The sequence below is a fragment of the Podarcis vaucheri genome, assembly GCF_965113315.1.
Source record: "Podarcis vaucheri genome assembly, chromosome: 14".
NCBI lineage: Eukaryota > Metazoa > Chordata > Lepidosauria > Squamata > Lacertidae > Podarcis > Podarcis vaucheri.
Genome location: NC_138752.1, coordinates 30588949 through 30605615, shown reverse-complemented (window position 1 = coordinate 30605615; position 16667 = coordinate 30588949). Strand labels below are relative to the sequence as shown.

General features: G+C 45.8%; 1 protein-coding gene across 1 annotated transcript; it reads left to right on the top strand.

The window, feature by feature from the left end:
- Positions 1 to 138: 138 nt before the first annotated feature.
- On the top strand, positions 139 to 16407 carry DCTN5 (dynactin subunit 5). The gene is made up of 6 exons (XM_082199411.1): positions 139 to 296; positions 1464 to 1532; positions 2155 to 2273; positions 3332 to 3443; positions 14513 to 14615; positions 14742 to 16407. Exons 1-6 carry the CDS (start codon positions 249 to 251, stop codon positions 14837 to 14839), a joined length of 549 nt encoding a protein of 182 aa, XP_082055537.1. The 5' UTR covers positions 139 to 248; the 3' UTR covers positions 14840 to 16407.
- Positions 16408 to 16667: the final 260 nt, after the last annotated feature.

Below are 16667 nucleotides of genomic sequence, written 5' to 3'. Positions count from 1 at the left end.
ACCATGGAGAATAAGGCAAGGGAGGGGGGAGTAGCCTTGTTTCAAACAGAAACCGGAAGTAAACGTATTCACGTCACTTTCGTCTTCAGTCATTGGCTGGCAGTGTTTGGAGGCCTCCGGGAAGGTCTGTGCTGATAGGCTGCAAAGTCTACGGCCCGCTGGAGGGCGGAAGTGGGACGTTTGTACGGTAGCCCCGCGGGGACAATAGAGTCGGGGAGCCGCTCTGGGTGTGACGCGGGGGCTTCGCGATGGAGCTGAGCGAAATGCTCTACAACAAGTCCGAGTACATCGAGACGGTGCGTGTCGAGTCAAGGCGCTAGTCCTCTTTACCCGGGAACCAGGCCTGTGGGAGTGGGAGAAGCACGCCATGCCAGGGCGCTCACCTCAGAATAATGCATGAAACGTATGGAGGCAGAGCGGAGGCCACAATTCGTTCGTTTCCTCCTCCCTCCCCGCCTTTTCTCCTCGCGTGCCTTGTCTTTTTAAAAAAAATTTAAGGCTGCGGGCGGGGCCGCCTTTTTAAAAGTGATATATAAGCCGCTCTGGAAGGCTGCTTCCATTTTTTTGCCTGAAAAGCAGCATGGAAAGTGTCTAAATAATATAATAGCAGCAGAGTGCGTGTTGTAATGGTCAGGTCTGGAAGGGCCTTTGGCTAGTGCCTGAACCCCCAATCCCACTTAGCTTCAGAGGGTGGGGGCATGCGGCGAAGAGTCCTATGCCATGATCACTGTACATGGACTAAGGTGGCCCTCTAGGTCCCTGGCTCCTAAGCTGGCAAAGGCTTTGAAGCGGACTTCCCTGGCCTGGTGCCCTCTGGGTGTTTTGTACTCCAAAGCATCAGGAGGGCACCTGGTTGCTGAAAAGGTAATAGAAATGGCTATTTGGAAACTAACCAACACCTAGTGAAGCAGTTTCAGTACCGGCAACGTGTGTTTCCATTGGCTCTTCCCAATTAATAACCAGTTACCATGAACAGGAGGAGGGCTGTTATAATTCATTGGTCAGTCCCTGGCTTACATGCAAAACCCCCAGGTTCAATTCTCAGCTTCCTTGGGGTGGCTAAATAGAGAGCTGTTGCCAGTCAGTGCTGAGGGAGGTGGGACAATTAATCTGACTGGGTATAAGGCAGCTTCCTATGAACTTATGTGCTATTGTTGTGTTCATGCAAAGCTGCTAAGAATTTTTTTGAATGCACAGTGAAATAATAAAATAATAGCACAACAGCACTTAATTATCATATCAAATGAAACACACCCATTCACCCTTGAAGTTTGAGAAATACTTAGAGGCATGCACCCCCCATGTAACATTATGGTAGTTAATCTGGAGGCCATTGGGTTACAGATAACTATGGCCGTTTGGTGCTCCCACCCATATTGCAAAGACCGCAGGGCTCTCGCCCAAGTACCTTCTCCAAGAGCTTTGTTTTTGCTAATCATTTCTGCCTTTCTCTATCTCTTTAGGCATCTGGGAACAAAGTGAGCAGGCAGTCTGTGCTGTGTGGAAGCCAGAACATCGTGCTCAATGGCAAGGTGAGAGGCCCTTGAACTCCAGAGGCTGCCTATGGGACAGGGTAGGAAGGGATTGTAAGTGCAGTGAACAGTTCATGGCCTACTGATAGATTCAAAGGGTGGGAAATAAAACCTCTTGTTCAGGTAGGCCAGTGATTCCCAAAGTGAGTGGTACTGCTCCCTGAGGGGGGGGCAATGGGATAACCTGGAGAGTACTAAGAGGCAAGGGGGCTCTTGAGGTGGGCCCCTTCAAGTGTGTTGATTGCTTATTTACATTGACCAAGCTACAGCAAACTGCAAAATACCTTTCTTCCTTCTACTTCCTTCCTTTTACTGCTCTCATCATTTTCAAAGCCATTTCCTAAATTTATGTTTTAAATTGTTTCTATTTTTTTTAATTGTGAACCATCTAGGGAGACTCTTTAATGCAGTATAAAAATACTAAAATAAATAAAAGATAATCTTGACACTGGCTGCATCTGGGAGTGGTTCTTACAGCAACCAAGGAAGACGAACCATTTAGTGTGTTGTTCACATTTACATGAAGCCCATCTTATTTGCATGTTTCTCAGGGTCCCATCAGAATGCCGTCCTGCTTTGAGAAACCTCCAAAACTGCAGTAATTCTCTTCTTTCCCATTCAGACAATTGTCATGAACGACTGCATCATCCGAGGGGACTTGGCCAATGTGAGAGTTGGGCGCCACTGCGTGGTCAAAAGCCGAAGTGTCATCCGTCCACCTTTCAAGAAATTCAGCAAGGGGTAGGAGTTGCTTGGGACAAGGTGGGAGGGCTTCCTTGAAACAGGGTAGTGCTGAGTTTTGAGTTCAAGGAGCTGGGTTCCTTAATAAACATACAATCATCTAGACTGATAATCCCACTGCTCAATTCCTTTTGATATCTCCCCCCAACCCCACTTGGAATATCCTTTGGCAGAAGTGACAACTATCCATAGGAGATGATTGAGAAATCATCACGTACACATCCCAGTTTCAAAATTGTGGGGGTTAGTGAAGGTGACCCATGCTGCATGGCTCCATTGTTTTGTTCCATTTTTAGATACATGAATTTGAGAAGAGAAGAGTGTATACCATTTTTTAGCCTACATATCTATAGTTGGATAGCTCCAGCAAAGCCCCAGCAGCCAGCTGCTCATCAGGGCTTGCATAGTGCTGTGTTTGCTCACCCACATGGTTTGATTTCAGTCATGATGCCATGCCATTGACAGACGAGCGGCCCCTCCCAGCTGTCAAACTTGACCCATGGTTGGTGGGGGAGATTACCAGTCCCACCAGCTGAATCTACTTCCTCACTCAATATAATTGTTCAAAGAGTGCATGGGACCTTTCCTGGTGATGATGAGCCTGGGGGGATTAAGGATCCCACATACTTGGAGGTGGAGACTTGGCTGAGAGGGTGATTGCTGTCTCAGTGGAACTGGAAGGAGACCTCTAGCCAAAAGACAGCATCCCTAGACATTGTGGGGCTGGTGTACTGCCTTACATCTGCTTCTTGACATGGCTGCAGCCAAAACCTAAGGACGGGCAGAGCGGAAGAGCTTTGCTTGGAGGTTGCCAACTGTGAGGAATTCGGAGGGGGGGATCCAGGAAATCTTTGTGTTCTTCCTTGCCAATCCCACTTGGGCGTTGGTAGCTCCTGGGCATGCTGCATGTTGTTTGATCAAGCTTTGCAAGTCATCCTCACCAAATTTGTTATTGTTCTAGGGCTTCAGTGAATTGATTTTATTTTATTTTTGGTGGGGTAGGTGTTGCTGGCTATAAATATGCCCCCCCCCAACACACATGTATATTTCTTCTTCAGGGTTGCATTTTTCCCTCTGCACATCGGTGACCACGTTTTCATTGAGGAGGACTGCGTCGTCAATGCGGCTCAGATCGGCTCCTATGTCCACATAGGCAAGAACTGCGTCATTGTAAGTGTGGCTCCCCTTGGGCATCCTGCAAAGTCTATGTAGCATAACAGCCCCACTTAATTTCAGGCAGTTGCACGGGGGTCAAAAGAACCTAAGAAGAGCCTGCTGGACCAGGTCAAAGGGGGCTCATCTAGTCAAGCATCGTGTTCTCATAGTGGCCAACCAGATGCCTGTGGGCAACCAGCCAGGGTATTTATTTGGCTCAGAATCAAGTTTTATTTATTTACTGCATTTATATGCCGCCTTTCCTCCAAGGAGCTCAAGGTCGACTACATCATTCTCCTCTACCTTGTTTTATCCTCACAACAACACCGGGGAGGTAGCTTAGGCAGTCACCGGCCCAAGGTCCCCCAGTGAATTTAGCTGAGTGGGGATTTGAACCCTTCCAGGTCCTAGGTCCTAGTCTGACAGCAACCTCTACACCACACGGGCTCTCTAGTTCACCCTGAGGCTCTTGTAAGCCTGGATGCCTAAGCAGATTACACCACAGTTCAAGATCCACGCATGCACCCATTCAAATGGAACTTCCTGGCCATGTCCGTGTTTGGCTGGGGAGGCAGGCGGAAGCTGAGACCCATTCATATGCCAGAGATTTCAACTTGTGGAGTGGAGCCTTCTGCTCCTGGTCAGCTGCTTGCTGTGGCTGCCAAACTCCAGTCCCAGCTGCTGTGTTCCCCTCTTGTCTGCAACAGCTAATGGCAGGAGGGTGGGGTCATGGCAATGGGAAGGGCTGTGGTTTGGCAGGCCTGTCAAGAGATTTCTGCTGCTCACCTAGCAGAGCTCCACCTGGGACAGCAGCAGGAGTTTGGTCTGTGCAGTTCTTTTTGTGTTGTGGGGAGTGGACGCAACTTCAGACCAAGGGAACTGAGAAGCAGGCCCCAACTTCTGTATGCAATGCAGATGTTCTGCCACTGAGCGTTGGGAAAGGGCCATAGCTCGTTGGTATAGCATCTGCATTGCATGCAGAAGGTCCCAGGTTCAATCCTCAGTAGCATCTCCAAGTAGGGCTGAGAGAGATCTCTGCCTGAAACCATAGAGAACCATTACTTCCCGTCAGTGTTGACAATACTGAGCTAGATGGACCAAGGGCCTGATTCAGTATAGGGCAGCATCCTATGTTCTTATGAAAAAGTTATTGAGTGAATATGTGTGCATAGTTTCTGCACTGTACAGGATGAGCTGCATGCCAGTGATAGGGCTGATGGCCAAATCCAGTCACCCGCTGTCTTCATGCCTGAGCAACCCCAGGATATGGGTAAAAAACCCCAGCAGAGTCCACTCCTTGTAGAGATCAGAGAAAAGTGCACACACAGGAAGCAGGATTCTTCAGTATGAGTTTTACTGAGGCTTAAATTCATACAGGAACTTACTAGATTCCCAGTAAGGCAAAATCTTTGCTCCAAAATGCATCCAGTTACAGAAGCAAAATCACGCAATATATATGGAAACAAAAGTAAAGAGCAGGATGAAGGACAAAAGATAAAATGCCCAGCAGGCTGGAGTATGTATCTCCCACTGAGGCAACGACCTTGACGAGATAAATGCAGCTGCAAGCTTGTTCTGTTGTGAAAGTTCAGGAAGATTCTAGTAGATTCTACATCCATAAAACTTCCATCCCTGACAGTTAGAACCTCTCTATGCACCTAACCCTTTCTGAACAGACTTAATGAAGCCATTCCCAATTAACAGCCATGGGGCTGTATCTAACTAACTCCTGTTCAGGGTAGACCCACTGAAATCAATGAACCTAAGTTAGTACTGTAATGTCCATGACTGGTAATGGGTCTGCTCTGAATAAGGCTAACATGGGGTACAATCCAATGATTCATCAGTGTGTGAGAGAAACACAGTTTGTCTGAGAGAAAAAGGCATCATATCTGTGTAATGTGGTTAGCGATAAAAGATACACCCATACGCTTATAACACACAATTTCCATGGCTGAGTGTAAGAACATAAGAGTCTGCTGCTGGATCAGTCCAGTGGCCCATTTAATCCAGCATCCTGTTCTCACAGAAGCTGAGCAATTGCCTATGGTAAACCAGCACGCAGAATGCAAGAGCAGCTCTCCCCTCCTGTTGTTTCCACCAGCTGGTATTCAGAAACATTGCTGCTTCCAGGTGTGGCGGGACAGCATAGCCCTCATGGCTGGTAGTCACTGAGAGCCCTCTCCTCCATGATATTGTCTAGCCCTCTTTTAAAGGGCCTTCTCGGCAGTGGCACCCTCCCTATGGAAAGCCCTCTCATCAGATGTCAAGGAGATAAAGAATTGCACAACTTTTAGAAAACATCTGAAGGCAGCCCTGTTCAGGGAAGTTTTTAATGTCTGACATTTTATTATTACAGTGGTACCTCGGGTTACATACGCTTCAGGTTACATACGCTTCAGGTTACACACTCCGCTAACCCAGAAATAGTATCTCGGGTTAAGAACTTTGCTTCAGGATGAGAACAGAAATTGTGCTCTGGCAGCGCGGCAGCAGCGGGAGGCCCATTAGCTAAAGTGGTGCTTCAGGTTAAGAACAGTTTCAGGTTAAGAACGGACCTCCGGAACAAATTAAGTACTTAACCCGAGGTACCACTGTATTTATATTTTTCTGGAAACCACCCAGAGTAACTGAGGAAGCCCAGCCAGATGGGCGGTGTAATAATAATAATAATAATAATAATAATAATAATAATAATAATAATTAATAAATATTTATATCCCGCCCTCCCCAGCCGAAGCCAGGCTCAGAGCGGTTAACAACAGTAAAATGATACAACATTCTAAAATCAGTTCAGTATAAAATCAGTTCAAATCAGATTAATGGCAACCATTGGGCTAGAGTTCTATGAGGATTACCGAAGGAGGGGGTCAGGCTGTGCCTTGGCCAAAGGCCTGGTGGAACAGCTCTGTCTTGCAGGCCCTGCGGAAAGATGTCAAGTCCCGCAGGGCCCTAGTCTCTTGTGACAGAGCATTCCACCAGATCGGGGCCAGAGCCAAAAAAGCCCTGGCTCTGGTCGAGGTCAGCCTAATCTCTCTGTGGCCTGGGACCTCTGAGATGTTTTTGTTTGAAGACCGTAAGGTCCTCCATGGGACATACCAGGAGAGGCGGTCCCGTAGGTACGAGGGTCCTAGGCCGTATAGGGCTTTAAAGGTTAAAACCAGCACCTTAAACCTGATCCTGTACTCCACCGTATAATCATCATCATCATCATCATCATCCAAGTTGGTGGCCATCCTGCAGCGATATAGCTGTGAAGCTGTACCCATGGGACCTGTTGACAACTTGCCTGAGTGCCTGTCGAGAGATCCCAGGAGAGTGTATCAATCTAAGCCCCAATTGTAGCAACCTTCTCCTTTGTCTTTCACCATCCAGCCCTAGTATTAAAAAAAGTCCTGCGTGACTCAGTGTTTGCACTTTAAATGCCACTTGGCTCCCCTGCTCTTTTGTCAACGGGCATTGCATCGGATCTCTCCTGCCTGCGCCCTCTTTGTCAAAGTGGCCTGAGCTCAAGCGCCAGCTGCTTGTGGGGGCTGCCCTGAATAAGCGCTTTGTTCCCAGAGTTGGCACCAGTTCAGAGCCCCTGGTTTGTCAGCCTTGCTGTTGCTGGGAAATGTGAAGAGGACAGCCAGGATAGCTTACCTGAACAAGATACCACTGTGGTTTGGCATGTGTGGAGATACCTGAGGAGGGAGCATGTTTCCTGGACACAAGAAGAGCCTGCTGGATCAGGCCAAAGGAAGCCCATCTAGTCCAGCATCCTGTTATCACAATGGCCAACCAGATGCCTGTTATGGGAAACACTTAAGTAGGACCTGAGCACAAGAGCCCTCTCCTCTCTTGTGTCTCCCAACTGTGGAGGCAGAGCATAGTCATCCTGGCTAGTAGCCATTGATAGGCCGCCCCTCCATGAATTTGTACAGTCCTCTTTTGAAGACACCCAAGTTGGTGGCCATCACTGCCTCCTGTGCGAGTGAGTTCCACAGTTTAACTATGCACTGTTTTGAGGAAGTTTAACTATGGGCCATTTGGAGAACGACTTAGTTTTATCCGTCATGAATCTTCCAATCTCCCTGAAAAGTGGGGCGGACTCTCTGTGTCTCTTTAAAGAGAGGGCACGTCCTGATCTCCCAACGGAGTCTTCCTGGTGGGAATGATTCCCCTCTCTGGCAGCCAAACCAAACAACAAACTTCAGAACGAGGTAACTCGAGAGCTCTCTGAATCTCTCCCACATCCCCACCTGAGCAAACATTGTTAGGTTTTTATTTGCTGAGAGAACAGAGCTTCTGTCTGTCCGGGGACTGCAGTGTGTGGGACGTGACTCCCGCTTAACTGTCCCAGAACCTGCCTTTGGCACCTGACCTGAGCAACTTGTTTTTTTAAAAAAATTTTTTATTAGTTTTACAAAAGTTTTTATAACAAACAAACATAAAAGAAAAACAGACAAACAAACAAATATAATTTCAAAATGTCCTTTCATAGACTTCTTTCCTCGGACTTCCCCATACCTCCCCTTTCTGCATCCTCATGTCCAAATTTTATAGCAACTTATAAATGTTTTTTCCCATCCTAATTCATCATAGTCCTTTCTTAATCTGATCTTATATTACTGCAACCCTTTCTCTCTGTAAAATCTCGACATTCTAAGCTTCATCAAGTTTATAATAGTTCTTAAGATAAATCTTAAATTTCTTCCAATCTTCTTCCGCAGTCTCCTTTCCCTGGTCACGAATTCTGCTTGTCATTTCCGCCAATGTCATATAGTCAATCACTTTCATCTGCCATTCTTCCAAGGTGGGTAAATCTTGTGTCTTCCAATACTTTGCGATCAGTATTCTTGCTGCTGTTGTTGCATACATGAAAAAAGTTCTATCCTTTTTTGGCACCAGTTGGCCGACAATGCCCAAGAGAAAGGCCTCTGGTTTCTTAAGGAAGGTATATTTAAATACCTTTTTCATTTCATTATATATCATCTCCCAGAAAGCCTTAATCTTCGGGCATGTCCACCAAAGATGATAAAAAGTACCTTCAGTTTCCTTACATTTCCAACATTTGTTATCAGGCAAATGGTAAATTTTTGCTAGCTTAACTGGGGTCATGTACCACCTATAGACCATTTTCATCACATTTTCCTTTAAAGCACTACATGCCGTAAATTTAATACCAGTGTTCCACAACCTTTCCCAGTCAGCAGACATAATATTATGACCAATGTCCTGTGCCCACTTAATCATAACTGATTTAACTGTTTCGTCTTGTGTATTCCATTTCAACAGCAAGTTATACATTCTTGACAAATTCTTAGTATTGGGTTCTAACAATTCTGTCTCAAGTTTTGATTTTTCCACCTGGAAGCCAATTTTCCTGTCCTGTTTGAAAACCTCCATTATTTGATAATAGTGGAGCCAATCTTGTACTTTGGGTTTTAGTTTTTCATGGCTCTTTAATTTCAGTTTCTCTCCATCCTGTTCTAAGATCTCACAATACTTTGGCCATCCGACCTCCATATTAACTTTCTTGTGGGCCTTAGCCTCTAAGGGTGACAACCATCTAGGGGTTTTGTTTTCCAACAAATCTTTATATCTCATCCAAACATTAAACAACGCTTTCCTTACAATATGATTTTTAAAGGCACTATGCACTTTGATTTTGTCATACCATAGATATGCATGCCAGCCAAATGCATTATTGAAACCTTCTAAGTCCAAGATATCTGTATTCTCGAGGAGCATCCACTCTTTCAGCCAGCAGAATGCTGCTGCTTCATAGTACAATTTTAAGTCCGGCAGGGCAAATCCCCCTCTTTCTTTTGCATCTGTTAATATTTTATATTTTATTCTGGGCTTTTTGCCCTGCCAGACAAATTTCGCAATGTCTTTCTGCCACCTCTTGAAACAGTCCATCTTGTCAATAATCTGCAAAGTTTGAAATAAAAATAACATTCTAGGCAGTACATTCATCTTAATCACTGCAATTCGGCCTAACATTGACAATCTCAAATTTGACCATATTTCTAGATCTTTTTTAATTTCTGACCAACATTTTTCATAATTGTCCTTATACAGATTCAAGTTTTTAGATGTTAAATTAACCCCTAGATATTTCACCTTCTTAACCACCGTCAGACCTGTCTCTTCTTGAAACTTATTCTTTTCCATATCTGTTAGGTTTTTCCCTAAGACTTTAGTTTTTTGTTTATTCAATTTAAATCCAGCTACCTGCCCAAATTGTTGGATTATTTCCAACACTCTTTTTGTACTAGTGTTTGGCTCCTGCAAGGTCAATACAAGGTCATCTGCGAACGCTCTTAACTTATAGTGTTTGGTTCCGACCTTTACACCTTTAACTTGCTGGTCATCTCTAATCATGTTCAGCAACACCTCCAGGACCGAAATAAAAAGCAATGGGGAAATTGGGCACCCCTGTCGTGTTCCTTTTTCTATCTTAAGTTCCTCAGTTATTACATTGTTTACAATCAACTTAGCTTTTTGTTCGGAATATATTGCACCCATACCATTCTCAAATCCTTGTCCTACCCCCATCCCATGAAGATTCTTTTTCATAAAACTCCACGAAATATTGTCAAAGGCTTTCTCCGCATCCACAAATATCAAAACTGCTTTAGTATTTATGTTCACCTCTAACTTTTCCAAAATGTCTATTATGTTCCTAACATTGTCTGAGAGGTGTCTTTTTGGGAGAAAGCCTGCTTGGTCTCTGTGAATCTTCTCCATCAGTACTCTTTTAAATCTTTTTGCTAAAATGTCTGCAAAAATTTTGTAATCCACATTCAGTAACGAAATTGGGCGGTAGTTCTTCAGTTGAGTCTTTTCAGTCTCTGTCTTTGGTATGAGTGAGATATATGCTTCTTTCCACGATTCGGGTGCCTTTTTTCCCTCTAAAATCTCGTTACAAACTTCCTTTAACGGTTGTATCAGCCATTCCTTTAAAGATTTGTAATATCTGGAAGTCAGTCCGTCTGGCCCTGGAGATTTGCCCAATTGCATGTCCTGAATGGCACCCTCTATCTCTTGTTCTGTTATTCTCTGGTTTAGCTCCACCTTGCTATGATGAGAGATTTTTTGTAATCCATATTTATTAAGGAATTTATCTATGTCCTCTTCATTTTGTAATCCTTGGGAATAAAGTTTTTTAAAATAACTCACAAAACAATTTCTTATCTCGTTGGGTTTAGATATATTTTTTCCATCCACTTCTAGACTTGTGACTGTATTTAATTTCTGTCTTTTCTTAAGTTGCCATGCCAGAAGTTTACCACATTTGTCTGCCGACTCAAATGTCTTTTGTTTCATTTGCTTTATTTTCCATTCTATCTCTTGGTTCATCAATTCCATATATTGTGTTTGATACAACTTAATCTCCCTCAAAATCTCCTGGGACTTTGGTTTTGATCTTAATTTTTTCTCTCCTTCTTTTATCTTTTCCAAAATTTTTTCCTTTTTCTCATTCTGTTTTCTCTTCTTTATTAAATTTTGTTGAATCAAAAATCCTCGCATCACAGCTTTACTTGCGTCCCAGATCACTCTTTTTTCCACATCACCCTTTAGATTGATTTCAAAATAGTCCTTTAGAGTTTTTTGGGCCTTCATGTGGATCTCTCTATCTCGAAATAGGGTGTCATTCATTCTCCATCTAAACTGACCAGTTGTTGTAAATTTCATTTCCATCTTCACGGCGTTATGGTCGGAACAGGCTTTTGGGCAGATTTCTACCTTCTTAATCTTCGGAGCCATTCCACTAGTAACCCATATTTGGTCGATTCTGGTCCAGGTCATCTTTGCATGGGAGAAAAAGGTTCCCTCTCTTTCAAGAGGGTTCCTTGTTCTCCAAATGTCTATTAAATCCATATTTTCAGTCATTTCGAAGAAAGTCTTCGGGAGTCTCCCTTCTTTAGTAAGTGTCAGTCTTTGTGTCTTGTCCATGTTTGTAGAAACTACACCATTCATATCTCCCATGATTATCATATTGTATTCCAAATAATCCGTCAAAGTTTCATGGAGTTTTTTGAAGAATTCTGCTTTACCTTCATTTGGCGCATAGATCCCAATTATCAAAAATTTTTCTCCTTGTACCTGAATCTCCACCGCTAAATATCTTCCTTGTTCATCTTTGAACATCATTTTTGGAGCCCACTTCTCTTTTACATAAATCACAACTCCTCTTTTTTTCACTTTGTCCGACGAAATAAATTCTTGTCCCAATTTTTTATTCATAAGCAGTCTCCTGTGTGCTCTAGTTATATGAGTTTCCTGTAAGCAAATCAAGTCCAGTTGTTCTCTGTACAAAATATGGAATATTTGTCGTCTCTTCAAAGGACTGTTCATCCCATTACAATTCCAGCTAAGGAATTGCAGGGCCATCTTGTTATTTTTCTGGTATTCCTCCAACAGCTCCCAGTTGTTGTTCCTCCTCTGTTGGTGGTGGAAGGTTCTGTCCAAACGAAAGGTTCAGGATGTCTATTACACTCTTTTGCTCAGCAATTGGGTCTACAGTTCCTTTCTGTAAGTCTTCTTGATTTCTTTGCAGGAGCCTGTCTTTATCCTGTATCGTCTTTATTTTCACCTTCTTCCCCCTATAGTCAAAAGACAGTCCCTGTGGAAATTCCCACCTGAAGAGAATGGTGTTCTTCTTCAACAGGTAGACCAAATCCTTATAAGAAGCTCTCAAGTCCAAAATATGTTTAGGAATGTCTTTAAAGATCTGTATCGGTGAGTTCCCAATTTGTAAGGCCTTTTCAAAGTGCAGTCTTAGAATTTTGTCTCTTTCCTCCTTCGATCTCAAGGTAATCAGACAGTCTCTCGGCGCCTTTCTGTTCTGTCTTCTGCCCAGTCTAAATGCTGTTGTGATTTTAAATTCGTCTTCCTCTAGATCTTCCCAGGAATCAGCAAACTCTTTCGTTAAAAAGTCCGTAAGATTGTCTCCTTCGTCCTCTGGAATTGATCGTAATTTCAAATTCCTTTCTTTTCTTTGTAGTTCCCACAATGCCAGAGTTGCGTCGTGGTCATAGACCTTCCTGGCAATCGGTTCTAATTTTTCCTGGGTCTCTCCAGCAATAGTTCTGGCTTCCTCCGCAATTTGGCGTGTGGCAGAATTTTCTTGCGTAAGCCTGTTTATTGATTCTGTATTCAGGTCAAGTCTTGTTGTTAAATCTGTCAATTTCTGTGAATTCTCTGTCAATTTCTTGGTATTTTCTGCCGTCTGCTTTGTTAGATTCTCCAGAGACTGGTTTATCTTAAGAAGGGCTTGCGACACTGCATCCATGGAGACTGCTGTACCTTTTTCTTGTCCTGTTGTCACTGTAGGAGTTATGCCTGAGATCGAGCCTCTTTTCTTGTGTTGCTGTAGCTGTTGTTGATATTGCCTTGTCTTGGCTCTCGTGCTTATCTCATCTGCTGGGCCACTCATATCCCAAGGTCGTTTCCCACGAGAGCCTTCTCCTAAAGGAAAATTCCACTGTCCCAAAGCGTAGCAACTTTTAATTTACCCTCTAGAGGGAGCAAATCAAGATGTCCGCAAACAAAGGCAAAGAGTATTTAAAAAGCAAATTTATCGGGAGGCTTCTATATGTATATTGCAACACTTTCCCAATAGATAAAGTCCCAGCCTTCCCTGATATATTGTGTCCACAAAGTCCCAAAACTTTGTATCAAATAAGCAATGAGACTTCCACTTTGTTACTTTCACAAGAGTCTAAAGTCAGTTCAGTGTTCCTTTGTTCTAATAGCAGTTTGTGCCAGGTTGAAGGCTGCAGAGAGTTCCCTTTCCTTTAAGTTGGTCATGCAGCTTATAAAGTCACTTATTCCTCCCCTCTGCCCTGCAAGCTAGAGGGGATAGTCAAAGTCCAAATGTCGGATTCAAGCAGTTAAAGACAATATCCCATACGGATGCAGCTCAGTAACTTTCGTTGCTTTAATTGTCATGCAGTCGGGGGAAGGCAGACTTCCTTAATTTTCGCCTTTCCCGTTTTCAGCCTAATTTCAAGTAGTTTTGGCACGAATAGAGGTTCAATCTTACTCACGGGTCTTTTTTGTCCAGATTATTCAGGAAGGGAATCGGCGCTCTCCACTAATGGCGACGCGGCTTCACCCTGCGGGCTGGGTAGCGATTCTCAGCACCGCGCTCCCCGTTGTCGTTCCGGAGCCTTTAAAAAGGCTCTTTCTGCGGTAAAGGGGGGCGCTTCAGGTGCCCACCGAATCTCCTTGTTCACAGGCTCCGTTCCTGTGATTTTAGGGGTCCCCCGCTTGCCGTAGCGGGTCAGACCCGAACTCGCAGAGCCGTCCTCTCTCCGGAGCTCGGAGAGGGAGCAGCCATTAGCGCTGGCGCCGAACCGGAAGTCCTGACCTGAGCAACTTGGCTCCTCTCATGCCCAGGAACTGCAGCCCATAGGCGTCTGAAGTGAAAACACACATTTGCCAGAACAGTAAAAGATCCGGTGTTAATCACTACGTTTTGCTCACCTGCTCAAGCAGGTTCTATGGGAACTTCAGCTGGAGTGGGGGAGCTGTGTCCCTGCAGATGGAGTTGGACTATACTGTAGTTCCCATTAGCCTTGACCATCTGCTGCATTGGCTGGAACTGATGGATTTGGAGGCATGGTTTCCCCACCCTTGAACTAGAGTGTGGTACAGAAAAACATAAGACTGGCCTGCTGAATCAGGCCAAAGGGGGCCCATCTTTTCACAGAGGCTGATTCCCTACCCAAGATTAGTGCTGCAAACCACACACAGAATTGTAGAGTTGCAAGGGAGTCTTGTGGGCCACCTAGTCCAACCCCCTTCAACACAGGAATCACAGCTAAAGAATCCTTGACAGATAGCCATCCAAACTCTGTTTAAAAACCTCCAATGAAGGAGCGTCTGCAGTACTCAGAAGTAAAGTCCTGTAGTGCTGCAGTTAGTGAGATTGCCAGTTAAGAACAAAACCACCCACTTGGATGCAGTTGAGCATTGGGCTGCCTGCTGGCCCTTTAAGCCTGGAAGTCCAGGGCATGAGTGGCAGGTGGAAGGGTGGGAACCTGGGGCCTGTTCTAATTCCAAACTGACTTGTGGCACATCCTTTTTAGGGTCGCCGGTGTGTCCTCAAAGACTGCTGCAAGATCCTTGACAACACAGTCTTGCCTCCAGAAACAGTGGTCCCACCTTTTACCGTCTTTGCAGGCTGCCCAGGTAAATGGGGGAAAAGGGGTGGGGGGAGGCCACTGTGTGCGCCTTACTCAAAGTGGGACAGTGACTGCACAGTAAAGGATGTTCCTTATTGCCAGGCTGGCTGCTCACACTCCACTTCACCCCCAGGGCTCTTCTCTGGAGAACTTCCCGAGTGCACACAGGAGCTGATGATTGACGTCACCAAGAGCTACTACCAGAAGTTCCTGCCCCTCACCCAGGTCTAGCCGTCTCCACCTGGCCCTCCCCTGGCCCTCTGCAGGAGGAAGAGTGGGAAGGAGCCTTGGCGTGACTGGCGTGGCTTGTGAGAGTCCTGCAAGCAGCTGGCTCCAAGCCTGACTGGCAAACTCTGCCAGAAGCTGCCTTGTGTAACACCATCTTCCCTTCTTGGGCACCATCTTCCTTCTTGGGCATCCCCTTCATTCCTCCGCCTCACACCCTTGCCCACGATCTGGACTGTTCTGTCCCATATGGGAGGCCTTTTCCTGCTGACCACCCTAGCCCTGCCACTGACCAGCCTGGACTAACCCCACTGTCTACTCCTTCGCTTGTGAGAGACTCACATGTTATTTATTTATCCCTAGATCCAGGGTGCATTGGAACGTGAAATGGGCAGAGACAAACCTCCTGAGCAGGAGGACGGATGGCCAGCCTACAAGCGGGGGGGGGGGGTCTGTGTGCTTCTGCTGTCATCTCCCCCCACCCAGCACATTCCTAATTAGAGGCCAATGTGACCAGATGCCCCTCAGCACCCTCTCCTCCAGGCAGGTGTGTATGTAGCCTCCCTCCCTGCCTGCCACCTTCCAGTGGGGAAGGCTCTGCTCCCCGCCTGGACAAGATGAGAAAGTGCTCATCTATTTGACCCTTGAAGGCTTCCCAGCAAGCCTCTATCTCCACTTCATACGACCGTTGTGAAGGCCATCGTAGATGTGGGACATGCACTGTGACCCAGATCAGACTGTCCAGACTGTCCCTTTATCAGCTGCATATTTTTCAGGCAGCGAGAGATATGTGACTCAGAGAAAAGGGTGGCGCTGAGGAGGTGACCTGGCACTTAACCATAGCAATCCACTCTTGAATACATGCCCTCAGCAAGCAGCTGCTTTGACTCGTTTCCTCCTGCAGGCGGTGGCTTTGTAGAGGTTGTTTCAGAGCATAGGGCTTGAGTGCAGGCAGGAGGTGGGTGGCCTTGTGGATTTTGCACAGGGGTGGGGGTCCCTGCACAGGGTTATGATTGGGGGTAGTATGTCTGACAGGGGCAGGGCTCCTGTGGTTCTTCAGAAGCTGCTAGACTCCCAACTCCCATCTTGCCTGACCAAGCTGGCTGATGGGAGTCCAGCATCAGCTGACAGGCCACAGCTTCCCCATGGCTGGGTCATCTGCAAGAGAAGGTTGTGTCCTTCCCTTTAGGGTAGACACTGCTGGAAAACATGAAGGAACCAGCTTCCATCTGGGGATGCAAATGACTCCCACCCCTGCCATATACGCTCTGCCGATCCTTTGCTTCTTTCCAGGTCAAACCCCCAGTCCATTGGTTTGGTGGCTGTGCGTATCCCTGGTTTCCACCCAGCTGCTTCCCGAATGTTGGATACAGGGCCAGCATACTTGCAGGCAGGCGGGTGGGTGTGCTTCTTCTTTTCATCTGTTCTACAGCACGTACAGCTTTGCCACCCATTAACTAGCCATGACCTCTCCAAACACAGAAGCCTGGAGGAGCTGCTGTTAACTATCGCGTCACTGTCCGCCTTGTTTATACTTTGCTGTCCACTAATTAAAATCCTCTCAAGTAGGTCAAGTGCTCTGAAGTGGTATTTTTCCTCCAAATCTTCTGGAAACAGAGTGGGGTAGATGGGAGTGTCCCGCTGGCGTCACCACCCACTGCTTTGGTGGGGGGGGGGGTAGTGCTAGCTGCACCTCTCCTTGGTGACATCTCGAACTGCTGAATAAATGGGCTGCTCAACTAGCCACCCAGACTAGCCCAGCCCAGCTACCTGTAAGTGATTCCACACATAGAATTCTAGAATTTGGGAGGGACCTCAGAGGTCATCTAATCCA

What these genes read in the sequence shown, in the direction of transcription:
- DCTN5 (XM_082199411.1), top strand. Translation starts at nt 249, where the DNA reads ATGGAGCTGAGCGAAATGCTCTACAACAAGTCCGAGTACATCGAGACG. An exon ending in AGTCCGAGTACATCGAGACG is followed by an intron (nt 297 to 1,463) that starts GTGCGTGTCGAG and finishes CTATCTCTTTAG; the next exon opens with GCATCTGGGAACAAAGTGAG. An exon ending in TTCAAGAAATTCAGCAAGGG is followed by an intron (nt 2,274 to 3,331) that starts GTAGGAGTTGCT and finishes TTTCTTCTTCAG; the next exon opens with GGTTGCATTTTTCCCTCTGC.